The sequence below is a fragment of the Convolutriloba macropyga genome, chromosome 8 (genome assembly GCF_964194025.1).
Source record: "Convolutriloba macropyga chromosome 8, txConMacr16.3, whole genome shotgun sequence".
Taxonomy (NCBI): Eukaryota; Metazoa; Xenacoelomorpha; order Acoela; family Convolutidae; genus Convolutriloba; species Convolutriloba macropyga.
In genome coordinates this window covers 2,505,629-2,533,367 of record NC_134475.1, presented here as the reverse complement: position 1 = coordinate 2,533,367, position 27,739 = coordinate 2,505,629, and the positions used below count along the sequence as shown (strand labels likewise).

The 27,739-nt window shown below is 37.2% G+C and overlaps 2 protein-coding genes across 2 annotated transcripts in view; both read right to left on the bottom strand.

The window, feature by feature from the left end:
- The window catches only part of LOC142344381 (uncharacterized), a 43,991-nt gene extending 17,353 nt beyond the window's left edge, over positions 1–26,638 (bottom strand). The window contains exon 1 of the mRNA XM_075395985.1: positions 26,179–26,638. Coding sequence (XP_075252100.1) covers positions 26,179–26,304 — 126 coding nt within the window. The 5' untranslated portion in view covers positions 26,305–26,638. The remainder of the gene's footprint in view (positions 1–26,178) is intronic.
- An 84-nt stretch (positions 26,639–26,722) lies between these two features.
- LOC142344382 (uncharacterized) lies at positions 26,723–27,652 on the bottom strand. The gene has a single exon (XM_075395986.1). It carries the CDS (start codon positions 27,615–27,617, stop codon positions 26,871–26,873), a length of 747 nt encoding a protein of 248 aa, XP_075252101.1. The 5' UTR covers positions 27,618–27,652; the 3' UTR covers positions 26,723–26,870.
- Positions 27,653–27,739: the final 87 nt, after the last annotated feature.

The window sequence follows — 27,739 nt, the reverse complement described above, 5'->3', positions numbered from 1 at the left end:
CAAACTTTGAATAAAAAACTTTTTGAATTACCTTTTTTCGAGGGGTTATTGAAGTAATTTTTTTGAACATTGATGTGAAGTGATTGACTTTGTTCACTTATAGCGTCATTTTTAATCTTTTTTGGATAAAACTGTTGTTTAAATATATGTATTACACTAATTAAATCGGTCCAATTACGTGGCGCGCAGCGGTAAAAAGTGTAATTCCGTTTATTTTTCATCCAAAAGATTACAATTGTAAAGTGCCGCTGTTATTTTTACAACTTTTCAAAATTTTTGATGTTTTTATATCAAACGCAGACATTATAGAGTTGGAAATAAAAGCAACTCAATGTATCTAAAACTTTGAGTAAACAGCTTATGGTTTTAACAGCTTCGACATTTTGTTCTCGCACTTTTTTTAATCAATTTTTATTTTCTGCCTGTATTTGTTTCTCTCGTTGTAGTTGTAAGACTATTCTGATCATTAGAAGGTTTCATATCCTATTGAAGAATAAGTGAACCAAATTAAGGCGTCTAGCTGATTGCTATTGGTTACTTTGATACTACAAGTTTTCATAAAACTTTTGTGATTTTAAGATATTTGTTTATATTTTGGACTTTTTTGAAATTCTGGCACATTATAGTAACAAAATCACAATAATGTGATAAAATAACGACAGAATAATAACAAATTCCATTGGCATTGAAAATAGACCCAATCAAACTTATATAAGTATTTGAGTGAGTAGCTTATGTTTCTGGTGGCTTCAAAAACTTTCTTGCCTTTGTTCATGAATTTTTGGTTTCTGCCTGTATTTTTATTCTTTTTGCAGTCGTCAAAATTTTGTGGTCGCAAGAATCTTGTAGCCGACAGAATTTTATAGTCATTAGTCCAAGTAAAAATAGAATCTTTTCAGTTAATAATTAATGACTTTAATGGCTTCAATACTTCGTGCTTTTGTAAATTGTTCGTAAGGTTTCGAGGTTGCTCGTATATTTTTTTGGTATTATTTTGACATACTCTTATCAATTACAGGTCCCAGTGGCGTCCTAAAGACTTTTATGTGACTCTATCAAGTATTTTTGTCGCGTTTTGTAGTCTTATTAGGGTAGGTCTCATCGGCGCACTAATGCGACAAGGAATTATTTAATTCATTTATTAGTTAGGATCCTCAGTTACTTTTTTAAAACTCAAGCGCCAATTATTTCAGAAGAATGTGAACTTTTGAGAGTTTTCTATCTTCTATTCATTTGGTAGACAATTGAGTCAAGGAGCAAGGTCGGAACATAATGTGCAAACACACATTACAGAGCTCCCTTGTTAAATATCACGTTAAAGATTTTAAGAACTCTAATACTTCCTTTGTTTTTGAACGATCAAAAAATTAAGTATCTTTTAAAAGACAAGCTTAATAAAATTAAGAACATAGCTGGCAGATTGCCAGAAAATAGCCGCAATAGCTTCGTAGATCTGCAGTCTAAAAAAAACAGTAAAAAAGACAGACCAAAAAAATTCGTCTTTTCATTGAAGGCTGATAAGTTATATTTTGATTAAAAGTCTGTATAAGTTTTTGCTGCCTCTATTAGCTGCTCTCAAATAACCTTCATTTAGAGTTGACACGCACCCATATGACCTTATCTCTTTGAATTAAAGTAAATAAAAGTCAAATTCAAAGTGAGGAAGTGATTTTTGAGAGTGAGGTAAGTCAAGTTAGAACAAAAAATTTAATCACGCGAATGAACAAAAAACTCGCTCCACTCAGAGCAAAAAATGACGTCACGCACGCACTTCAGTTGAAATTGCAAGAACGAATGAACAAAAAGCAGATTTGAAGCGGTTGTGACGTCATATGGTCGTAACAAAAATCGCGAAATAAAAAAATCAGCCGGAAGAATTCCGGAAGCGACTCGAAGCTTCAAAACTTCACTAATAAAACCGTAATTGCAGCGGAAGCCACTACCTTTTGTATTAAACCATTAACTACTTCTCCAGATCTGCTCTAAAAATTGGTGAAACTTAAACCACTGACAACAAGAAAAACAAAATGCAGCAAAAATTTATATTATTGAAAACGTTTGGTAACGTTAAAAAATCCAAAATAATTAATATGATCAAAAACCTGATAGTCTGAAAAAGCTGACAAGGTTATCAATAGCCCTCAAATAATTCATGATTCTAATCTGCAAAAGATCGCGAAAGCAAAGGGAAGATAACCTTAGAAGATAAGTTAAATCTTTTCAAAAAAGAAAGCTCAAATTTAAGAATCAGAAAACACCCATAATTACATTTCTAATGACTGCGATTTAGACAAAAACAACAGACACCTGTTCCTTGTTGTACATATGATAGACAACATGATTTCATACTAAATCAAAAATAAAAGTGATCATAGAAAAGACATAAGCAGAAGAATATTCAAAGACAAAAATCGTTTAAATTAGTACCAAGGCTGGGAGAAAGCTGCAGTAAATAGTCATAAGCGGAAATTTTGGAGAAAGCTTGCCATCAAACTCTCAGTACTACCATATGTTGAATGAAATCAATTGCAAACCAAAGAAATGACAAAAAACTAAGAAAAAGCTGAAATCATTTATTTTTTTACAACTGAAAAAATCAATATACCAAAAATAAATTTAGGTTGCAGGACAAAGCTAGCATGATACTAACTACAATGTGAAGAATATGGACACAATGTAAGAAACACCGTAACAAAAAGACTCTTGATTTTTCAAAGTTAAAAATCAAATTAAAAAGTAAAGAAAAAGGAATACATTTCATTGTTCAGCATTCGAGATATCGAAAAGACAACGAGTCATCCGAGAAAAAATCCATCCTCCTGAACAGAATAAAAAAATAAAAAACAGAATTCAAACATAGGAAAAATTGGAACTTTTTGCAAAAAAAAGGTCAAAAAACTTTCAAGACTGCATTTATGAAAATAATCTTAACTGAATTTTCAAGAACTTAACGCCAAAAAATGAATGAATTTTTATTGAAACGAAATTAAAGTCCCCTATAATGAAATAAAATACTATTTCTAGTAATTAAAAACAAAATATAAACAAAAAACTGACAGAAATTGGAAAAAATACTACCAAAATCGGATTAGCATATGTACAATTTCATAAAACAAAATTACATTGAGGTAGAAAAGGGCGTTGAGTAAACGAATTAAAAAAGGGAGTTGCCATATTAACTAATTTTTGACAGAAAGACGACTGAAAGACCCAAAAATGAAGATATTAATAGAAAAAAGCCAAAAAAAAACTAAAAAAAAGATACACGTGAGTAGTATATAGCTGGACCGAGGTGCCCGGGGGGGGGGGGGGGGGGGTGGCAACCCACATGTATTAAGATTGGTTATAGCTGTTGTGGCTCGCTTCGGTCGCCCTTGAATTATTTTAGCAATGTATAAAGATAGGAATCAGATATTAATGTATGATATATAAGGATATGAATAAAATTTTATAAGATTAGTTGTAATAAGACAGATTCTACATGTATTAAGATTAGGTATAGAATCTACATGTATAAAGATAACGTATAGCTTCTACATGTATTAAGATTAGGCATAGAATCTACATGTATAGAGATAACGTATAGCTTCTACATTTATTAAGATTAGGTATAGCTTCTACATCTAAAATTAGGTATAGTATTACATGTATTAAGATTAGCTATAGCTTCTCACAAGCATTAAAATTAGTCTTAGATGCTCACATGTATTAAGACTGTTCTTGGATGTTCACATAGTGGGATGATTAAGGAACATCCTAATCAATGTTATTTTTAATTAGTCATTGTATTTTTTTTTCATCAAAAGGGAAAGAGTTTGATGAGTACGAAATGCATACTATTTATGACGTCACAAAGAACGCTATAAAATGGATTTATGACGTCACAGAAAACAATAACGAAAATTGATCAACGCTACTAAAGATTGAATAAATTCCTGACATTCCTTATAAGGAAAGCTAATTGATATAAGGAGGATGATACGATTAAGGAACTCATTCGATTTGTCCATGTTTAACTTTGAATGAAAAATAAAGCAGCTTTCAAAGTTTTTTTTCCCGAACGATAGTTAATCAATTACAATGAATACCAAGACTAGTTATACAATACACTACAAAATTACTCAAAACACTTAAAATCTAATCAGAATCTATCAAGTATCAGCGAAAGTAAATAAAGATGACGGATGTAAAATATTTGAAAGTAGAGTTTTATTTTCAGATCATCAAAGGTTTTGTATGTATTCCATCTGCCTCCACCATTCGCTTTGGATAGAAATAAGAAAGTCCCTTTTTAGTTTGTTCGTACGTGAGAACTTGATGATTTACTGTTTTGAATCCTCTGTTAGTCGAGGATACATTCACTGCTTCATCCAGTACTTTTCTGTACTTCTGCAATGGTCCATCATTATTTTTTTCTAGAACATTCTTGTTGAGTCCCTTGCTGCTGAACTTAGTTTTCTTCGTTCTAGAGTCGTAGCAGCAATAAGTTTTGCTACATAGAGACAACATTTCAGTACATCGAAATTCCTCCTTGAATAATCCAGGTTCCCGCTTATCATGTTTCACATGTTTAGGGCAACAAGTTCTCGGAAAAAAATTTTTGTTACAATCAGCGCGAAAATTTTCTACACAGTCATTACTTCGGAGTTCTTTCCAAGTGCTCTTCATTTCGGGACGAATGCATTCATAGAGAATCTCATGAGCTAGTGCCATATACAGAGAGTCAGTGTCCATCTCAAGCTCTTCAAATTTTTTAACATCACAGAACTTGTCAAAAAAGTTGTAGTAAAGCTCTAACATTCTCAATTTTGCATACTGAAGGATAAAAAATCCAACAATTATTGGTTCGCGATGTTCAATTGTGCTTTTCACTAGTTCAACTTCATAGATATCTCTCGAAACGCTATTTAGTCTTCTAAAAAGACGGTTATTAATTGCTTTATGCGTTTTTTCTTCATTAAGATAGAGAGTTTCGGTGTGTCGACTTCGATCCATAATCTGATAACCATACGAGCTGTTCCCAAGTAACTTCATAGTCTCAGCAACAACGCTCGAGTCAAGATTTTCATCTCCCTTTCGTCTCGCATCAACAACAGATTGCACAAAATCATTGAAGCACTTTTGTGGCGTATACTCAACAAATCGGTATATTTTAGTACAACGTAGTCCAAGCTTCAAGTAAAACTTCAGTAATGGCGTTATAACTATTCCATTATTTAAATTATAACTCGAAATCAACATTCGTTGTGGTTTCATCAATAGATCGTTTTTTTCAGCATACTCTCTCATGAAATCTCCAATATCTTCTCTTCCAACGTTGCTATTTTTGAAAATTGGAGGAAAGTTTGCGAATCGTTCGTAGAGCTCCTCCGGAACTTCTAAGTCACATTGTACATAACCGAATAACTTATCCTCATCTATTCGCTTCAGCAGGATTTCCATGCTTAAGGGTAGTTTGTAGGGAAAATTTTTTCTAATGTGATTTTTCAGAAAAGAGCTCATTTGAACCTGATCCCACCATTCACACTCCCTCATCTCGATAATTTTGTAGCCCTTTTTCTCCAAGTGTTTTTTCCTTAACTTATCAGATTCTCGCTTCTGGAGACCATGTTTAAGTTCTTCCTCGCTAAGAGAGGGTTGAGCTTCTCTACAGGGACAGAAATGGTAGTAACATCCGAGAGCTTCGAAAATTGTATTGCAGTGTCCACAAAAGCCATCAACACTAAACCAATCAATTTTTTTCTGTTTTCCAGTTGTATAGATGCTCTCAATAGTACAGTCTGGTCTGATTGTTTGATAGTAAGAAATAACCATGTTTTCAAATTTTCTAATCTTGTTCTGACGAGCTTTGAACTTTTGGAGATCAGAATCGAACTCCCACCTAGTGTATAAACCCGTTGGCATCGTTTGACACATGGCGAAGGGATACAATTGGCTGGCGTCTATTCCAACTATCGCCTTACAAATGTTGTTTGATGTTCGGATGAATGTCTTGTCTACAACAGCTTTCCTCTTGAAGACAATAGAAGGCCCACCAGTCATTTCACTTCGAACTTTTTCATGTAAATCTTTATCGCTATCGACGAACGGATAAAATTTTGAACTTGTTGACTTGTGAAGACAAATATTAGCCAAATTTGGAAGTATACAACCGCGCTTCAATATATCAATGTTCCGATTATGATAAAACTCAATCATTTTACTCATTGCAGTCAACGTTGGTACACGTCTTTGTTATTATACCATCGAAGGAAATCACGAAAAGTTTTCATACCCTCCTTCTTCCACAAATCTGCTAAAAGAGTATAATTTTGTTTTCCTGACAGCGGCTTCTCTTTCAGTCCCATCTCCTTTAGGATTATCTTCTCGTCTTTCCCACGCTGTATTAACTTCTCGAACTCAGAAAACTCCTTCTCCAAAGGATTAAAGTTTTTCAGTTTGCTGAAAAATGAGTCATAGGGAGGAAGTTTGTCACAGTCAAGTTTTGTCAACGAATCAAACCATTCATACGGAAAAAATCCTTTTGTCTCCTCGGACTGATATGCTTTCAGAAATAAATCCAGAGATGTAGCTCCACCGAGAAAGTTCAGAATATCGAGAAACTGAATGTCACCAAAACTAAAAGATATAAATTGGTTTGCCTTCTTTATTACCGTAGGTTGAATAGATCTATCAGTTATTAGATGAGGAATGAGATAAGTTTTGATTAAGTTAAGGTCCTATTTTCCACTGTTGAATCCAAAAACTGGTAAAGTGTCAACATAACTATCAAAATGACGCTGGAGATCAAGGAGCTGCTTTTGCTGGAATCGTAAAAAATTTTCAGATGCATTGCTATCTTCCGTTTTGTTACTGATATTTGGTTGAGTTTCGGAAACAACTTGCAATCTAGAGGAAATATCACTCAACCTAGTTTTGATCTCCGCTTCCACCGCCAACAACTTAGGTCTCATGTCCGCTTTGTTTTTTGCTGCTAATGTTTCAAGTTGAGCAACAAATGATATGATGAGACGATTAGGATCTTCTTCGCACAAGAAAATTGGTTCCTTCAACAGATTGGAGAAAATTGAAACAGATACTGGTACATGAGTTCCAATCCATGATGTTGTAGCAGAGCTACTAATTTCCAATGAGTTGTCACATATTGCTTCAAAGTCGAAGACGGCAAAATTTTTGAAGAGGGTACAATCTTCTGGATAAGCGATTGAGAAGTTTTCAAGTTTCTGAAACAATGTTTCCTTTAACGAATAAACACCTCTCGGATAGATATTTTTCACTCGTTCTTTGAAAGTTCGTAAGTGGCGATTAAAATGTCCACAGTGATTGAAGAAGACGTCACAGCTGGGACAGCGGAACTTCTTGAAGAATTTGTTGATATCATTTACATAACAGATATGGTTGTTATAGCGAAGTAATTTAATGTTTTCTTCATATCGTTCAATGCTTCGTCGAATAAGTTCACCAACTATTTCACCATCTTCAATGGTAAAATCATGGATGAAGATATTTTTTTCGACTAATTTTTCAATTACTGGGATTTGATCCAGAGAAACTCCCATGAAGTTTTCAGGATCACAGTCAGTGGCCGAAACAAAATTGTCAAACAGTTGCATTGCATGTGGTTCAACATCTACGGATCCAAATAAATGAATGGAAATTGCGCGGAATAGACATAAGTTATCGTTATAAGGTACATCATGTCCATTTGAAACCAGACAATTAACTTCTGGGTTTCTTAACAAAGGTTCCGGAAGAACAGAATCCAGGCAACCCAAAGGAATATTTTTTAAGAGTGCTGCAAAGATGGTAACGTTCGTAATTAAAGCGAATCGCCACTTTGAGTTCTGACGTTCCTGTGTACAGGTTTCAATCAAGTCAAACTTTTCAATTTCACTTTGAAGGTTGAGTAAATCGTTTTTATTGCTCAACAAATGCGCCCTATCCAGAAGTAAATTATTTTCGTGCGGATAATAATAACGGTAGTCGTTGTTCTCTACGTTGTGCAACAGGAACCCCAAAGCTAGGTTAACTTTTGCAGCACATTTGAGATTTTCAAAAACTTCATCAAGTTTTTTGTTGATTTCGTTGGTGTCCAATTTCGACAGGCTGAAGTTGAAAACTTCTTGTCTTCCATGCTCAGCGTGCACATCTACTAGTAAATGCTGACATGCTGCTAATTCCTCTTTCAATTTTTCACTATCTTCATTCAACTCATCAACTATTTCACGGACACGGGTTGTGTTTAAGCTCCCAACTTTCGTGTTAACTTGGTGTATCTTCCTGCGATGAAGCTGCAGCGAGTAGAAACTTGGAAAATCTCTCTGACAAACAACGCACTTGTTTAAGGTGTTACGCTTTTTCGATCCATGCGATTTGGCAATATGGTACGATAGTTCTGCCGAATTTTTTGTTGCAAAATTACAGTTTCGTTTCTTGCAGTATAAGGTACCGCTAGAACAAGTCTTTCTATGGCGAGCAATGTGATATTTTACTATAGATTTTCCACATTTTTCACAGCTGATCTGTAAATGTCGGTCTTTTGCAGGCATTTCCCAAAAATTAGAAAGTGACTAAATATCGGATTAGGAAAGATAAAATTTTTTAAAAAGTTAACAGTCAACGTTTCTATAGAAATTCGGTAAACAAGTGGTTCTCCTGTTCCCCAAAAACTTAATGATTTCTCATGACGATAAACAAACAGAATAGTTGAAACAATAAGTCTATTTACTAAAAATGGATTTATCATGTCATCAACCAATCATAACAAACATTGCATAACATTGGAAAGTTCCGTCAACCTTTATTTATTTACCTAATGTCTTCAGAAAGTTTGTTTACAAGCCATGAAGTTGGAACAATTAGTTGTTTTACTAAAAATAGATTATATCTTAAGTCGTCAGCCAATCAGAACAAAGGTTACATAACATCGGAAAGTTCCATCAGACTCAAGTTATTTACCTAATGTCTTCGGAAACTTTGTTTACAAGCCATAAAGTTGGAACCATTAGTTATGTTACAAATATGGATTTTAATTCAAGTCGTCACCCAATCACAGCAAAGTTTTAAAAACTTCGGGAAATTAAGACAGCCATTATTCGTGTACACAACTTCAACAAATCTGGTTTGTTTACTTAATGTCTAGACAAAATTTATTTGAAAAGCAATGAAAACAACCCAAAATTTACCTCAGGTTAAAGATTTTGGAACTTCGGGAAAATGCGACAGCTTTGTTTTAATTGCTGAGCGTCGTAGAAACCAGACAGCTATAGTTTGTTTACTTAATGTCTAGACAGAATTTATTTGAAAAGCAATGAAAACAACCCAAAATTTACCTCAGGTTAAAGATTTTGGAACTTCGGGAAAAAGCGACAGCTTTGTTTTAATTGCTGAGCGTCGTAGAAACCAGACAGCTATAGTTTGTTTACTTAATGTCTAGACAGAATTTGTTTACAAGCAATAAAAATAACAACAATGTAAAGAATTTTCGTATTCGAACGACCTTGAAATTTTGTTTACACCATGTTATCAACTCAAACCCAATAATTCATAGAGGTAATTCACTGTTTACTCACTCAGTTTAGTCTCTTACTATGGTTGAAGCTATGTACGAAAACAGTCCTGAATACTTCAAAAAATTTCAAAAACGATTCAAATACACTATTTGCGACACAGAACCAAAACCTCAAGATTCTGCAATAGAAAATTATGCGTACGGTTATCATTCATCTTCGACTGTTATCGATGGTTGTTTGTTTGGTTCCAATCATTGGCATCTCATTTTTGAATATACGGGTCCCAAAGATAAAATTGATTTCTCTTCGTATGCTCCTGCGACGATACCTTGCCTTGTGACTTGTTTTAAAATCCTTATTTTGCCTACGAAAAATTTTGTTGCTCATGGTGCTATTGTCTCTCGCTTACATGTTGCTGTGGAGTACTTGTCAAAATGTAATCATGTTTCAACCAACAAAACTAAAAAACAACTTCCTCTGCCTAACCTTGTGAAAAGACTCTCAACCATTACTACTACCACTTCTAACAAACGTGCTTCTACTATCCCCGATGTGACTGTAAAACGTTTTTGTCAACTAATGCTCGGTGAATATTCTGGTTCTCTCTATCAGATTATGGATATAATTTTAAGTGGGCAGGGAAGTTTTGTACGTGAGACTTCAGACTATTTAATAAACTTTCAGTTCTGTAAAAATTCTACTGTCTAAAATAGTACTGTGATAGAACAATTAATTCAATTTCACTCCATATGTTTTAAAAATGCCAAAAATTGCATTTCATTTACATCAGGTACAAATGGAAACTTACTGCTATAGAAATAATGAGCAATATAGATGCAAAATAAACCACACAGTTGCGAGTCTGCTGATTGCAGGGGAGACTGAATATCTCTTCTGTGCTCCATAATATCCATCATCATATGTAAATCAGTACATTGCTGTAGGCGGGAGAAAATGTCTTTATAGGCAGTCAGAGGTAGTGCTAACGGATCTGCAAAGTATAGTACGGGGTATGCGTAGCGTTTCGCAAGCATCACCCAATGTGAACCAAAAGAATCAGCTCGCGATGCATTCACAATTATAAAACTGTTAACAGGTAAATTTAACGGATAATTGTCAGCGGCATAAACACCTCGAAATTTGTATTTGAGATGCTTGCACTTTTGAACTTGAATATAAACTTGATCTTCGTCCATTAGTATGCGTTCATAGGCAGAATATTTTTGGATACGTTTCTTGGAGAGTCAATATACACCGTAGATGATTTTTCACCGAGGAAGAAAACTTCAACGTTGTTTGTTAAAGCTGTATCAAATTTTAGCTCGACCGATGTAGACGAATTTGTTAGTTCAGGATGAATAAAATCATGTGTGGCTTCTTGTGTACTAGTCAGGTCGAAAACATTATAAAATGGTTTGAAAATTCACTCAATGGTATTCCATGACCGTTTTCTACATAGGCTAATGCGTTCATTGAATTGTAGTACAAACGCTTGTTGTCAATTGTTGACATTGGTGTACCAGCTGTAGCGAAACCGTTTCGGAACACTGTAATCTCACGCAGCCCAAATTTTTGATAGTTGAAGGGATTTACTGTGTTAGTCCCAATGAAAGCATCACCAGCACACAATGCAATTATAAGTCGTCTTATGGGTTCTTTTGTAAAAATATCTTCGTGCTTCCAACTTTGCTGCCCCGTTGTTGCAAGAAAAGTTTTTGTTATCACTTCATTGTATCGATATATTGCAGGTGTTCTCAAAAGTGTTTTCTCAATGGCTCCGACTACATTGTCTGATACAGTCATCTTTCTAACAAATAAGTTTGCTTCATCGATTTTTATTTTGTAGTTTTTGCCAGCTGCTTCACTTATAGTGGCAAAATCATCTTGTGACCTTCGGAAAGAAATTCTCAGGGTAACTCCGCTTACTAATTGTTTTTCGCACGAGAAAAAATCAACAGCTAGTTTTCCATAAAGGGTAATTTGAGCTGATTCTCTCGCAGCCTGCTTTCTTGCATCTTTTAATGCATTAGCAATTGCGCTAGGGTTTGCTTCATACTCATAACCTTGACACTTTAACCAAGTCTTCTTTGCATCTGTCCCGTGCGAGAATTCTGTTTCTATGAAACTTTTGTGAGCATAGTGTCCATTGGCAGAAGAGATTTTTATTCCATTTGCAGAAACAGTACAGTCAGCAAATAGGGAATGAAGGACATTATTCACAAAAAATGCGGCATCAGTATTAGCGGGATCACCTGCGTCATATCGTAAATCAGTTCCATCGACATTTTGTATTCGACATTTTACTTCCAAATAAATTTTTTGCAAGTCTATGAAATTGTTGCGATCGCCTACAACTTCAAATTCGAGCGATGATCCAGAGGGAGAATAAAGTGGTCCAGTTTTTTGTTCAAATGATTGATCAAAGGTAACAAGCAAAGGCGGTTTTTCAAATAAGTCCAATGAGCTGTGAGTGGCTTCGGAAGGTATTACAATATTAGTTCGCATTTTTGACACGAGAGAAAAAATCCAGTCGACTTCTTCTTGGCTGTGGTTTTCGAGAAATGATTTTTTTAGTGAAACGTTTCTTGTAGGTTCGAGGTTTAGCAAAGTGTTGTCTTCGACGTCTAATAGCTTGCCGGCCCCGTGTTATGCGTGAGTGGAGAGAACCACCAAATTGTTTTCGGGCTGTTTTTGCAACCGCGCTTTTCAACGCCTGCTTTGCCGACTTTCGTTTCGTTGCTACTTCTACCAACTCAGGTACACCCTGCACTAAAAGCTCTCGACCAATTCTTTTGGCAGCGGGCCATATAATTCTTCTTGCCAATGGTAAAGCAACTCTTCCAATACCTGCTGCGAGGGCTCCAAAGCCACTTCCTCTTTGACGATAATGACCGGAGAAATGTGGCATCGACTGCGATGCTTGGTTGCTGTAGTAAGCTTCCATTTCACTTGTTTTTTTGAAACTTTAAGCCTACTATCACTTTTCCTGTACCATTAAATGGAATAAGTTTTCCGGCTTCGTTCCTCAACTCCACTTTAATGTTCTGAATATTGTTAGAAAGTATGGGCTTGTAATCCAGAATTGTAAATGTCTTGTGATGAATAGGTGTAACAGTGTTTATGCTGCCGTTTCTTAAACGCCTTTCGGTCTCAATGATTTTAATTACAGGAGCTCTCACGTCTCCAATAATTTGATATTCTATAATGTCTATGTAGACAAATATTAATTGTGAGCCACAGGTTATATCGACTGGGAAATCACTTTGGTGTCTATTGAGAGTTTTGTGTGATTTGTATCCAATATGAATGTATCCATCATGCGAGTTGTCTTTTATACCCTTGAAGCCGAGAATACTTGGAACTTCTTCGTTTTCAAATGAAAAACCCTCATTCGCTCCGAATTGTAAAACCAGTTTATGAGTAATTTTGTCAAAAGTAAAATCAAATTGTTTAAACTGAGCAATTCGCCTAAGTTCATCCATGAGTTGATCCAAACTAGTGTAAATGCCTTTGCGAATTTTTCTAAGGTGTCCACTGCGATTATTTGAGGCGTCGAGTTCCACTCCCGAGTTTTTATAAACGACTAACCCGTTTGAATTGACGTTGTTGATGTTTGATGGGAAGGATATTGAAGATAAAGCTACTTGCCATTCTCCATCCAAAATAAGTGGTTGAGATAACTGGTTACGGAATTTTGCCATTGTATTTTCACCAAAAACTTCCATTGATGCGTTGGATATTAGATCGATTGTGAATTCTTTGGCGGGATTCATTTTAATCATCTGCAGTAACTAACACGTTTACTTGGACTAAATCCGGTTCATAAAATTTACCTTCAATTATAACGTTGTTTGCATCTATAAGATTGTACGTTGGTGGACTCACGGTAGCAATTTTGAATATCGTAAAAACTTCGTCAGAATAATTTTGTTTATAACCTTTTCTGAATTTTTCGTCGTGCTTTGCAATCCTAACAAGGTCTCCTTTTTCGTATTTTGGTTTGTACTTTGTTGTGTTGATTGCTAATGATATTAAAATTGGTTCATGTTTTTTGAAAACTCTATTAGGTGCTAAATGGGTTACCCGGTTAACACGACTGTTTATAGTATTTACAAACTGGGGTAAATCTTCAATATATGTCCAAGTCCACTTTTCTTCCAAATATTTGTAAATGATGTTTTTAAGCGATCGAATGTTCCTCTCTGCAAATGCCGACTTGGTTTCGCTTTCTGTTGTATATAAATGAATTCCTTTCTTTTCACAAAATTTTTTGAAATCTCCTTTGAACTCTGATCCCTTGTCTGTCCATACTTTTTCCGGTTGTTTCTTCTTGATCATTTTTTTGAACGCTTCAACAGCATCTTTTGCATATAAAGCTTTCATTGGTTGAACTCGTAAGTAACGTGATAAAACATCCACAGCCACTGACAAGTATTTTACACCGTTGTTGTGTTGAGCAACTTTATCCATATACGCAACATCGACAGACCAGATTTCATTTATTCTATATGCAACAGCTTTCAGTCGGGGAAAACTTTTCCTGAATTGTCTGTATTTTGTGTACGGGGCTTTCGACTGAAGATAGCGAACAATTTTGTCTCTGGTGAAACCGCTAGCCTTCTTCAAGTTAGCAATGCTACCAAATGCAGCACTGCCTTTAGTGTACAATTTGTCTAACTGTTTAACTTGATAGGAAGTAATTCTCCCAGGGGCTGGTTGGTTTGATTTCTTTTTCTGCCTCTTCAAAGTTTCTCTGGTCGTTGTCAGAAGCTTTTGTTTTCTTTCGCTGGGACTTTGAAGCAACTTCTTTGTCCGACTCATATTCCAAAAATTGCAGTCTCTCTTCAGATGATAAATTTAGAAACTTTTTGGCGTATGTGTTACAAGTCAAATGCGAACCAATATCGAGATGCGTTAATACACTGAATTGTTCGAAAGATAATTTGCAAGTGTTTTGCTGTAAATTGTAAAGAAACGTAGCAGCAAGAACTTCTGTATTTGTACCATTAATAAGCAATCTCTTTGATGAGTCCAAGGAAACAGAATCTGATTCCTCTATTATGTCCAGTATTGAATTCGCTCTTTCAAACTTTATCCCCTTCAAGATTCTAATATCATTCAGCACTCCTTTTTTGATAGTCGATGTGTTGTCTGTCGTAAATGATTTCGCCATAGGCTCGTTTATTGTACTTCTATCATCCACTGAAGCGTCAGTTTGTTGTTCTGCATCCTGTTGCGAGGCAGAAGGAGAGTTGATGGTGACTTGTTTCTCTGGAGAAGTGATATCTGCTTGGCTGGATTGTGAATATTTTTGTTGCTGAGTAATTGAGAGACATGAGGTTGTTCTCTTGTATACATCTGTTTAGGTATTAACACAAACTCTTCAGTATGCATTTTGTTCTAGATATTCAATGCAGGGTAATGCTATGAGTTGAATGAGATTGTTGCCCGAGGGAGATCGAATTATTTTTAACCGTTCAGTTTTCCCTACTTTCCTGTTCGAAAGTTGACGCAGAGTTTTTTCAAATTTTTTTAGTTCTTTTTTATTGACTGGAACAACTCCAGAGAGTACGTTCATCACACAGTCACTCAGAAACCAAATGAAGTCGCCGTCTTTAAGTAACTCGGATTCAATGTTGGAGTTCTTGTTTGTGCTATTTGCCCATTGCTTGAGCATAAGCAAATGTTTCCTTTTCATTCGTAATTGATGTAACAACGGCTTCCTCCGAAGGAATGTAAAAACTTGAAGGATTAGGTCCAATAATATGTGACGCAAATCGTAAACCCTGACTGGTTTTGGGATCGAGATCAATAATAAAATGTCCAAAGGGCTCCGCAGTTGCTAGTTTGTATGCTTCTTTTATCAGTTGGAGACAATTCAACTGTTTTCCAAGATATTCAATTTGTTGAATGTCACGAAGCGACTTGAATAATATTATGTGTGTTGTATTCAGATCAATGGTTCTGGACCATTTGCTTTGATGTAACAAATTATGCTTGACGTATATAACATGTAATTTGCGATGACGTCCTGAGGTAGCTATTTTTACAAATTCTTTATCGTTGAAGATTTCTTCACATGAATCGTCATAGATAAGCAGACAATGTGATAGATTTTTTGTTATATCAAAGCCTGAGTATTTTAGAAACTCAATCCCTGGTATAACTTGTTGCATATCTTTGAAAAGTGGTTGGAACTCTTTGTAAAAATAATAAATTTTCTCAAAACGTGGATAAAAGGTCGAACCTTTTAGCATCCGAAACAAGAGTTCTGTTTTACCACAACCACTTGCTCCTACAATAGACATGAATACCCTGTCATGTGTAAGAATAACTTTGTTCATAGTTTGGGATTAGGTAAAATGTAACCAACTAAACTCGATAAGAGAGCAATCCAAATTGATTTCTCTTCACAGCTTTCTGATAATAGAAAGAGCATAGAGAAGCAAAGAATGATCATTAAGACAATGATACTAACCTGAACAAAAAATATTACTTCGGACCTTGGCACTGTTGAATTTGAACAACAACGCCATGGGGGCCTCTCCTTGTTGTTCACATCAAAGACTAAATTACTGATACCGGCGTCAGCCTCGTCTCTTTGATTCATTGGAGAAAAATAATTAATTGAAAAGTGAATTGAAACAAGAATGATACAAAATGTTAAATTTTTGAATTATTCTCAGGGCAACTGTTTCATGTACCAGAACTCAAACAAATTGAAACCTTTAATATGACTTTTTATCTCTAGTTTATAACAAACGGTTGATGAGTCATTTTCCTCGAACGATGGTTGACTGAAGATTTTTTCAACTTCGGGGTGCTCCAAGACATATAATCGCAATTCATTCGGCACCTCAATAAGTGATAGCTCACGTTCTGGTGGTGTTTTTTTCAATCTAAATTGAGGAACTTTTTTGTCCGCCCATTGCTTCCAACGTGGGATTTGCTGCTCTTTGGGGGACTGCATAGGCTTATTGTTTGTTTTGTTCATAGCCATAATTGAACTGATTCCGATGTTCTCGAGCTCTCTGTTTATTTTTTACGTACAGTTGGAAGTGATAGAAATTATCTATCACGGGCAGGAAAGCCCTAAAGCTGTCTAGTTCGTCGGGAGAAAGAGTAATGGATGCAAAATAACGTTTTGCTGCTGCGCTATAAAGCGAGTTGTAACGCGGTTGTTGTGCTGTGTTTGGTTTATTGTTGAGATAGTTCGCTCGGTTCTGTTGATCACTTGAAAAATTATTCTGTATTGGTGGAGAGGGATCCTGAACTCTGTTGAATATTACAATCGGCTGATCGTCAAGTGGAGTCAAGCAAGTGAATATCTTCAAGTTGTCTGACAGATAAGTTGTTAAAGTTGCCGTGTCTTCTCTGTACATCACTTTGTGTCCACTGTGAGAATATTCTTGCTTTACGTTCCGCGCAGTGATTTGATAATTGATCGTTTGTTAAACGAAAGTTTGAATGAAGATAACAGGAGGGAACTTGTTCTTCTGATATTATCTCTGAGATTCGGGGACAATTTAGATCCTCCAGATTATAAACAGTTTTTTGTAAAAGCTTACTGAGGAGCTCACACTTTTCAATGCCTTTAGCAAAAAAGTTTTTCCGTGTGAATCGGAAACTAAAACTCAGACAGATTGTTTTCAAATCACAGTAAGGTATATCACCTTCGTCCCAATCAAGACCGTGTAGGTTATTGGTCAGCCAAATAACAGTTTGTCTATCGTGTGCGGGTAAATCAGCAAATTTAAGCGGTGGTTTGAAAAATATTGTATCGTTGTAACTGGAACACAAACTGAGTTCTTTAATAATAAAACCAAGTGACTTGAGGTTGAAACCTTCGAGATCGAGGACAATAATATTTGTGGTTTTGCTGCCAAAATTTTCTAACGTTCCAATTCACGAAACAATTGTGAATGAAAAATTTTCACTGATAGAATGAATAATATTCCTGTCAGGTGTCCAAAAAGACAATTGTTTACTGGTGAGTAACGGAAAGCGTAAACATATCCAGGGACTTTGTTTCGGCAATCTTTTATAAATCCAGCGGCGTCATGCAGTGCAGCATGAAGTCGTAGCACTTTGCTCCGTTTCAATAAGGGATCTAGTCTTGAATTATCAATTCCAATGAAACCACCATAGGGTCTAAATTTAAGTGCTATTTCTCCGTCAACTTCTGGATCTAACAAAGAACAAGCAGCTACGAAATATAATTGTCGATAAGATATGTGTGTAAAATTTATGTTACCTCTCAGTGATAAAACTTTCTCATGAATGAGCTTGATGTCTTTTGTTCCTATTGTGTTCATTATTTACTGTTTACTGAACGTGAGCGTTTAGAGTTTTTGTTTATAAATCTTTCAATTCTGATTGGTTGTCAACTTGAATAATAAATCAAGCACTCCGATTGGTTAATTTATTTTTGAAAGTTTTGTGACCCTGAACATGTTTGGGCATGATCCGATGACTCTCTACTCAATATATCATTAATGATTTTATACATCTACTAACAGGCTAGTTATTATTTTTTTTTGTTTTTGTCCCATTTATGTGTACATTTATGGACATAAGTGATTATGACCATAATTGTACACATAATTACGTGAAAAATTATTTCCTTGTACAACTCTGGTTTTTTTTATCAATGTGTATATTTATGTATGTATGTGTATGAATGTATGTATGTATGTATATATGTATGCGTGTATGTATGTACGTATATATGTATGTATGAATGTATGTATTTATGTATGTATGTATGTATATATGTATGTAAGTATGCATGCATTGTGGTGTATGTTTGAGGTAATTGTAATTGGCTGATGTTTAGCGGAGTGTTTGGGGTGTGGTGTTAAGATTAATGTTGTTGCTTATCACACCAAACGTGTTTCACAACTTCTCATATTGATTAAAAGTGAAATAGCGTTGAAAATTTTTGGACCCCATTTTCATAACATTTCACATTGATTAAAGCCAAAAAATTGACAAAAATTTTTTAGACCCCATTTTGCAAAAATTTTTACAAGTTATTGTCCCCCTATGGGACCAAAATTTCGATTTTCGAAAAAAGTGTTTCAGACAACTTTTTTCACTCACAAAACATGTTTCACAACATTTCACATTGATTAAAGCCAAAATCAAGGAAAATTTTTTAGGCCCCATTTTTCAAAAAATTTTACAAGTTATTGTCTCCTATGGGACCAAAATTTCGATTTTCGAAAAAAGTGTTTCAGACAACTTTTTTCACTCACAAAACATGTTTCACAACATTTCACATTGATTAAAGCCAAAAATCAAGGAAAATTTTTTAGGCCCCATTTTTCAAAAAATTTTACAAGTTATTGTCTCCTATGGGACGAAAATTTCATTTTTCGAAAAAAGTGTTTCCGACAATTTTTTTCACTCACAAAACATGTTTCACAACATTTCACGTTGATTGAAGCCAAAAAATCGACAAAAATTTTTTCGAACTAATTTTTCAAAATTTTTTACAAGTTATTGTCCCCCTATGGGACCAAAATTTCAATTTTTGAAATAAGTGTTTTCGACAAATTTTTTCACTCACAAAATATGTTTCACAACATTTCACGTTGATTGAAGCCAAAAAATTGACAAAAATTTTTTCGAACCAATTTTTCAAAATTTTTTATAAGTTATTGTCCCCCTAGGGGACCAAAATTTCAGTTTTTGAAAAAAGTGTTTTCGACAATTTTTTTCACTTACAAAACATGTTTCACAACATTTCACGTTGATTGAAGCCAAAAAATCGACAAAAATTTTTTCGAACCAATTTTTCAAAATTTTTCGAACATTTCAATATAGCATCGAATAAAAATTATTTCAACAAAAAACCAAATTACAAGCAAAAAAACGGTCACGTAGACGAAAAAACGTCTAAAAACGGTTATCTATATGTGCCATTCAGTCAAAACTACTTTTCAAAGTCAAAAAGTCATTCACTAAACGCAGCACATGATCAAAAAACTTCTCTCGCTTAGCGAAAATCTGTTCACCAAGACAGCTTTTCTCACTTTCGCTTTTAGGTCAAAATGCCGCCTGAACAAATCTACTTCCTGTAAAAAAAAAAACGAGAGAAAACCAATACTCCTCTTCGAGTCGTAGATTCATCTTTTCCAAGAGAGCTACTCTTAACTGTAGCAACCTGATGCTTCACAAACTTTGATGTAGGCTCTTGAATTGGTCTATTAACAATAACAGCTGGACAACAATAGTTGGAACGAGATGAGGACATGTCAAAAAAGTGCTTCCCAACCAAAAAATAGCAGCTTTCGTTTCAGCAAACATAAACCGATTAATGTTCGAAGAATGGCTCTCGAACGACAGGCGGGTGGAAAAACAATCGACCATGCCGGGATTCGAACCATTGACCTCCCGATCCATAACGAGATGCACAGCCCACTCGCCTGTCAGCGCCTTCCTGTTGCTGTGCTGCAACCGACTTTATATTAGCAACAAGCTTTACTTCGGAGTGAGAGCAATAGAGATCACTCAAAAAGGAAGAACGAAAGCGTGATAAAGGCAAGTGAGAAGTCAAAAAATGTTCTAGAAGAAAAGCGCAAAAACGGTCAAGCGAAAAATTTGCATAAAAAAACACACACGTTTATAATAATTGCTATGAACTTCGTTAAAGAGCAATTAAAAAATTGCGCGATAAAACCACGTTCGCCGTAAAGAATGCAGAAAAAAGTTTGTTCTTGGAATCAGTCTCATGCATTGCTTTCAGACGACTGTCGAGATTGACTTTCTTAGTTTCTGGCGTAAGCTTAAGAAGTTTACCTTCACTGAATTTTGGGGGCATAACTCGGAGGGAAAACGAGTGGGAGCAAAATTGCTCTTTACACAACAAATTTACTGTTGGGTTATGGACTTTCGCAAGCGGAATAAAAAAGCGTTTTTTAACTAAGTAAAAGAATTAATTTCTCAAAAAATGAGAGAATAACAAAATGATATTTTACAGTAGAATTAAGAGATTTACAGGTGAGATCTGATTATTAGATCAAGATGGTGATTTGAATTTGGGGATGAAAAAGGACTCAAAAATCAGCTGTATATATACCCATTATCAGTGTGAAAAGGCCAAGATACAAAACTAATCTTAGCACCGTGATTTATAGTGGGGGTCGCAAAGGTTACCCAATATGGTTTGCTTCTGCAAATCAGTCGCAAAGGGAACCATAAATGGAATGCATTTGCACTTTTCTAACTAAATTTGAGACTATAGTTTGATCGATATTCTAGCACCCCACTCAGACTTGATCTGATTGCGTAGAGTCTGTTCCCATCAAAACTGCTCTGAATGTTTCCACTTTCGAAACGGGTTAGGACTTTGTGAAGATGTCCGCTGCCATTTTGTCTGTAGGGACGTAATGAATTGAAATAGTCCCATCCTCCGTCTTGTCCCGGATGAAGTGAAACTTTGTTTCGATGTGCTTGCTCCTTTTGTGCATGACTGGGTTTTGGCAGAGTCTGATACAACTTTGGTTGTCTTCTCCAATTGCTATTGGACGTTTCTGTTGGATGCCAAAATCCTCTAGAAGTTGTTTCAGGTAGCGTGCTTCCTGAACTGCTGCTGCCATGCCCTGATGTTCTGGTTCTGATGAAGAAGGAGCAACTGTGGCCTGCTTCTTGACACCCCAGCTGAGTGCTGCGCCACGTCCGTTGAGCTTGAAGTAATAGCCCGTTGTTGATTTTCTGTCGTTCACGTCTCCAGACCAGTCTGCATCGCTTTCCCCCACTAAATCATAACTAGCCTCTTTTGTGTAAGTAAGTTTTAAACCTTTTGAACCTTGAAGATATCGCAGAAGTCGTTTTCCGCACATCCAGTGTTGATTGGTAGGTGCATTCATGTGTCTGGACAGAATGTTGACTGTGAACATGATGTCTGGCCTCGTCTGTTTGGCCAGATACAGAAGTGATCCAACCAAGCTTCTGTAGATCCTCTGGTCCTTCTTCGTCTCCGTTTTGTGCTGTGCAGTTTCAAATTCAAATCAGCTGGAATTCTTGAGGGTTTGCATTGATCCATTTGAAACCGCTCAAGCATTGTTTCTATGTAGCGTTTTTGGTCGACTGTGACTTTGCCCTCTTCTCGTCTGATTCTTAGACCCAGAAACCAGTGTAGTCTCCCTCTGTCTTCCATGTGAAAGGTTGCTTCTAGTGCCTTCTTGACATCAGAGACCACTGTCATACTTCTTGATGCTACTATGATGTCGTCAACCCAGACCAAGATGAAGGTGTCATCCTCTGCCTCTGATCTTGCGAACAAGAAGTGATCGTTCCTGCTTCTGGTGAACCCCTGTCTCAGTAGGACGTTTGCCAGCTCTTTGTACCAGTTGTCAGCAGCCTGTTTCAAACCATAAATTGATTTATTTAGTCGACATACTAACTTCTCCCCATCTGATCCGCGTTTTACAAACTCCTGTGGCTGTTCCAAATACACTTCCTCGATTGGTGAGTGCAGGAAAGCAGTCTTGACATCAAATTGGTGCATCACATGGCCCTGCTTCGCTGATAGCTGAAGTAGAATCCTGAATGTCTCTGGCTTGCAGGTAGGCGCAAAAGTCTCAAAGTAGTCCAGTCCTTCCACTTGTTTGAAGCCTTTCGCCACATAGCGCGCTTTGTATTTGTCCACTTGACCACTGGGTCCCAATTTCACTTTGTAGACCCATTTGCCCGGTATGACGTCCATGTCTGTGGGTGGTCTCACTAGGTTCCAAGTCCCGTTGTCTTGGAGTGCCTTGACCTCGTCCTTCATTGCCCGGTGCCACTGGTCCCAATTGTCACCTTGCTTGGCTTCGTAGACTGTTTTGGGTTCCACATAGTCGCCCTCAGTCACAGCAAGATGGGTCCGGATTTCTCCAAAAAATTGAGGAACATTTCTTGCTCGTGTCCCTCGTCTGGGCTCTGCTCTGTCCGTGTGTTCCAGTGCATCTTCATTGAAGCCAACTGTCTCTAACTGTGAGAAGTCTTCTGTGTCACTGTCTTCCAGTGACTCTGTGACTCCCTCTTGTTGCAGTAGATCCTTCATTTAGTGCTGTTTCTCCAACATCCGAGGCCTCTTGTCTCAGTGTTGTTTCTTGAGTATTCACGCTCCCTGCGTCATGCCACTCCTCCTTTATTGCAGTAGATGTGTCCTGTCGTTCTCTGTTGTCATCGTCTTGATGACCATCATCTGGGCGCCAGATTCCCAGTTCCGACCCATCATCTAGTAGGTCAGCCGTTTCTTTGTTGTCAGGGATTGAGCCCACTTCAGACTCCTTGATGATCACATCTCGAACTGCCATCACCTTGCGTGTGTTGGGTATGTACACCAGGTATCCGTTTTCTCCTTCAGTGTAACCCACAAACTTTCCTTCCAGTGCCTTGGGTTCAAGTTTGCTGACTTCTCTGTCCCTCTTCCTCATGAAGACATGAAGACTGTGCAACCAAAAATAGATAATTTACTAATTAGAAGCTTAGGTTTTATACCTCTCATCAGCTCTGCTGGGCATTTTTCTTCTCCTCGTCTCACAACCAAGTTTCTGATCCTTGCTGCGTGAAGAATTGCTGCTCCCCACATCATCTTGGGAAGTCCTCAGTCAATGAGCAAACATCTTGCCATCTCCAGCAGTGTCCTGTTGCACCTCTCAGCTAACCCATTCTGTTGTGGCGTCTCTGGTATGGTCTTCTCCTGTAGAATGCCTGCATCTAAGCAGTACGTCTTGAACTGCTCTGAGAGAAACTCCTTCGCATTGTCTTGCCTCAGCTTCTTGGGCTACCCCACACTGAGAACAAATTTCTTCACGCTGGCCAATGCTTCACTCTTTGCCTTAAGCAATTCCACAAACACAAACTTCGTGTACTGGTCTGCAAACACTATGCAGAACCGGAACCCTGACAGTGACTCTACTCTGAAAGATCCCATCACGTCTGTGAACACCCTCTCCAGCTTCTCTTATGCTTGGGTCTCTGCCACTCTTGGTACTGGAGTCTTTGTGATCTTGGCCAATGCACACAAATTGCATACATCATCGAGTTCCCCACTGTCTCTGGTGCATTCCTGACCACATCCGCTTGATTCAAATGACCCAATCGTCTGTGCCACTTCCTTGCACTGTCAAGTTTCACGCTGTTGGAACTCATCTTTAATTCTAGAACGCTGAAGGGTAAGTAAAACAAATTATTTTCTTGTGTTAGTTTTACCCGAGTTCCCTTCTGGAGTTTCATGCAGCAGTTTCCTCTCTCGAAAGTGAAGCTATGTCCCCCTTCCGTGCATCTTGAGACTGATAGGAGGTTTGAAGAATAGTCCGGCACACACAGAACATTTTTGAATTCGCATTGGAATTCTCCTTTGTTTGAGGGTATGCTGATCCTCACACAGCCTCTGCCCACCACTCTGGAAGCCTCTCCGTTGGGATTTCTGACCACTGATTGAATGGGCACAACGTCCAGGAACGCATCGATGTTCGTCACTATGTGATCTGTACAACCACTGTCCACTAGCATGCCTGCTGTCTTCCACTGGGTAAGAGCTGCCCAGCATTCCTCGTCTGGTGTAGCCAATGTTGGACCCCTTGCCATTGACTCATGTTTGCCTCCATCTCTTTGTCTCTTGCATGCCCTGTCTAGGTGAACCTTCTCACCACACTTGCTGCATTGTGCTGTCTCCTTCCTCCTGCAGTCCTTGGCAAAGTGTCCAGGGATCCCACACACAAAGCAGTTTCCTTTCTTGGGTCCCTTCTTGAAGTCACGCTTCACTGCCAGTGCCACTGAACCACTTTGTCCCTTGTGTCTCTGCACCGCACTCTTATGAAAGTTCTGCAGCCTTTTCCTCAACTCTGTGAAGTTCGTTGCCGGGTTGAAGCTTTCCTGTATAACAAAACTTTCATACCTCATTGGCAGACCATTGAGGACCAAGGCGTTGAAGAGGGTCTCTGAGACTGCTTCCCCTGCTTCTTGTAGCCTTGTGAGCAACTCCTGTCCTCTGATGAAGAAGCTGTCCAAATCCTCAGAATTCTCGAGCTGCAGTCGAGCAAGCTGTGCCACTAAAGTCACCACTGTCGGCGTCTCCACACTCTGAAATCTCTCTTGCAAAAGCTTCCAAGCCTTTGCTCCATCTCCAATGCCATCATCTCCCACACAGTCATGTCTCATCAGCATGAGGGTTGTTGCATCTAGAGTCAGTGCCAGATGGCACCACACATTGTTCCGTTTCTTCTTGATGTCCCAACTTCCTTCTCATATGCATCCTTCAGCACCTTGTGGTTCTTCTTCTCATCATTGGTTGCCCCCTTGGCCAGTGGCGCAGGCTCATTGGGTTGCTCCTCTGTCCCCAGTAGTCATTTGTAGAGTCCCTTGGTCTGCATCATCGCCACAAATCTTGTGCTCCAGATTGGAAAGTCCTGTGCCTTTCCTGTGTAGGTCAGCAGCTTCACTGTCTGTTGATCCATTGGAGTTTGAGCAGGCAAAACAGTTGTGAAAAGAAAAGGTAATAAGCAGAAAAGGATTATGACTGTCAACAAGATTATGACTGTCAACAACAAATTAGTTTTGTTTTGGAAATCAATTTTATGACTTAGAAAATTGCTGGGCCCATAACCTGTTGGGTTATGGACTTTCGCAAGCGGAATAAAAAGCGTTTTTTAACTAAGTAAAAGAATTAATTTCTCAAAAAATGAGAGAATAACAAAATGATATTTTACAGTAGAATTTAGAGATTTACAGGAGAGATCTGATTATTAGATCAAGATGGTGATTTGAATTTGGGGATGAAAAAGGACTCAAAAATCAGCTGTATATATACCCATTATCAGTGTGAAAAGGTCAAGATACAAAACTAATCTTAGCACCGTGATTTATAGTGGGGGTCGCAAAGGTTACCCAATATGGTTTGCTTCTGCAAATCAGTCGCAAAGGGAACCATAAATGGAATGCATTTGCACTTTTCTAAGAATTCATTCACACTTCCGGAGATATCATCATCATTTAATACATGCTGGGAAGATTTTACATCAATTAATCTAACTCTAAAAATAGTTATCTAGATTCACCAATTTGAACCGAATATTGATTATAAGCACCATTTCTTGACGATTCATTTATATAATTTCTTTGATCGAAGTCATATTGCTTGTCTTTCTAATCTGGTAAGTCAAACTTTCTTTCTAATTCTCACTAAGTTTAAGACTATAGTTTGATCGATATTCTAACATTTACGGCAACACATCAGAGTTCAGTGGGTTGCGAGTGCATAAAACGATGATAAAACAGCCACAAAAACAAAAATGGATTCTTCATTGCACAAATTTACAAACAAAATGAACTCGAATAACTTTATTAAAACTAAATTTTCCTCTGTTTTATATTTTTCTTAGAGAACGGCAGAATTCCTAAATGATCATTGTTCAGTATTACATTGTTCAAGTAAGTATTACAAGCTCATGTATATATGTGGAGTAATAAAAAAGCAGTGTTGCTCTTGCGTTTTATAAATTTACCACTAGGCAAAAACTTCATTTATAGGCAAAAATGTATAAATATTTTTTTTCACACGATTGTGAAGAACTGAGAGTCTTTTAGGGAGGTCTGGTTGAACATTAAGTGCCGCTCAAGGACACAGGAGACCTCTTGTTATTTTCTTAAAAGTAATTGGAATGAAACTAACCTGCTCATACTGTTCAGCTGCATCTAGAACTTGTCCCCACTTGTCTTCTTCGCAGGCTGCTTCGACCTTTTTAGCCCAAACTGAACACTGGTGCTTCTTTGCTGCCTCTACAGCACCCCCACTCATTTTCCTATGACTTGTTCAAGCAATGATAGCTTAAGGATATTCAATTAAGGCCAATTGAAGTTACTACAGTCTCGGAAGTCAGATACGGTCAAATAAAGAACAGGTGTTCTCGGTTGAATTTCCAGGGATATTTTCCATTGTAAAAGATTTATGGATCTTTTCCATTGTAAACGATTTATGGTTTGAATTGCTTGTCGTAAACTGGTTTTTCATTAAAAACAATTTGATAATGGACTCACGCCAGCACTTATCTATATCAGCTACACATCATATTTACAAGAGCAGACATTTTAACAATCTGAAAAAGCAAACAGTTGTTTTAAAGGTGACAACTTAATGCTAATTTCAACTGCTATAAATCATATAAACGGCCTATTAAACGATCAATCTTAGACACTTCCAGCTGCAAATTTAGGAAAAACTTCCGGAAAATTAATTTTTACGGACGTCAATCAATTATGAAAAACTATTGAAATAAATTGCTGTAGATTTCAGCTCAAAACATTACAATACCTTTTTTTATTTTCTAACACATCGAGACCATAATATCAACCAGCGGGTATTGTTTATTTTCTGAACAATGGCAAATTTTTCTGATCCTCGGAGAAGGTCATTCTTTCGACCCCGTCTTTAGAAATGACTGCAACACGTGCAATTCCTCCACTACTTCCATCACGACTCATTGCCATTGCCAGCGCTGTTTTCGTCAATTCAATTGCTTCCTCCTTAGTCATACTTTCCTTGAAACTGTAATCCATATAACCGTAAATGTACGTACTCCCAGATCCACCCATAGCCCACGGCATCCGGTGGATCAATCCGCCCAGTGGAATTAAGTACACTTGTCCCCCTTTGACCTCGTCCCACCCTGCGACCACAAACCCACACGTTAACTGGTCGCGATAATTATAACTTAAGTCTTGAAATGTATTGGCGGCGAGCTCAACTGGGGGATTTTTGCCTTTATTATTCATCTTGTAAAAATCCATGTGATACGTCACAACATCGGTCAGCGCCTGGGTATGTGCTGCATTGCCCGAACGACACACGTAAACATTGTCGACAACCTTTGTCAGTTTATCGGAAACTCGGCTTACGATAAAAGTTCCCATGGCAGTTCGGCTATCGGCGCCTAAAACAACACCTCCGTCGTATTCCATACAGATTGTGGTGGTTCCACAGGAAACGGGGCGGTTCAGGTCGTAGATTGGCATCGGATCCACTTGAGAAGCAAATCCAACTTCGATTGCTTTGAGATTCCGTCTTGATTGGGGAATAAGGAATTCGTTCATATCTATTTCAGGTAGCGGCATTTGCAAACAAATCTGAAAGAAGTGTTCTTTAAAATCTAATACAGGGTTAGAATTGTTCAGGGTTAGAATTTTTAAACCTAAAAAATTAACAGATTTTTTGAAATCATAGCGTTGTTCAGAGC

Excerpts from the sequence above, each read along its gene's own strand:
- LOC142344382 (XM_075395986.1), bottom strand. The coding sequence starts at position 27,617 with ATGCCGCTACCTGAAATAGATATGAACGAATTCCTTATTCCCCAATCA.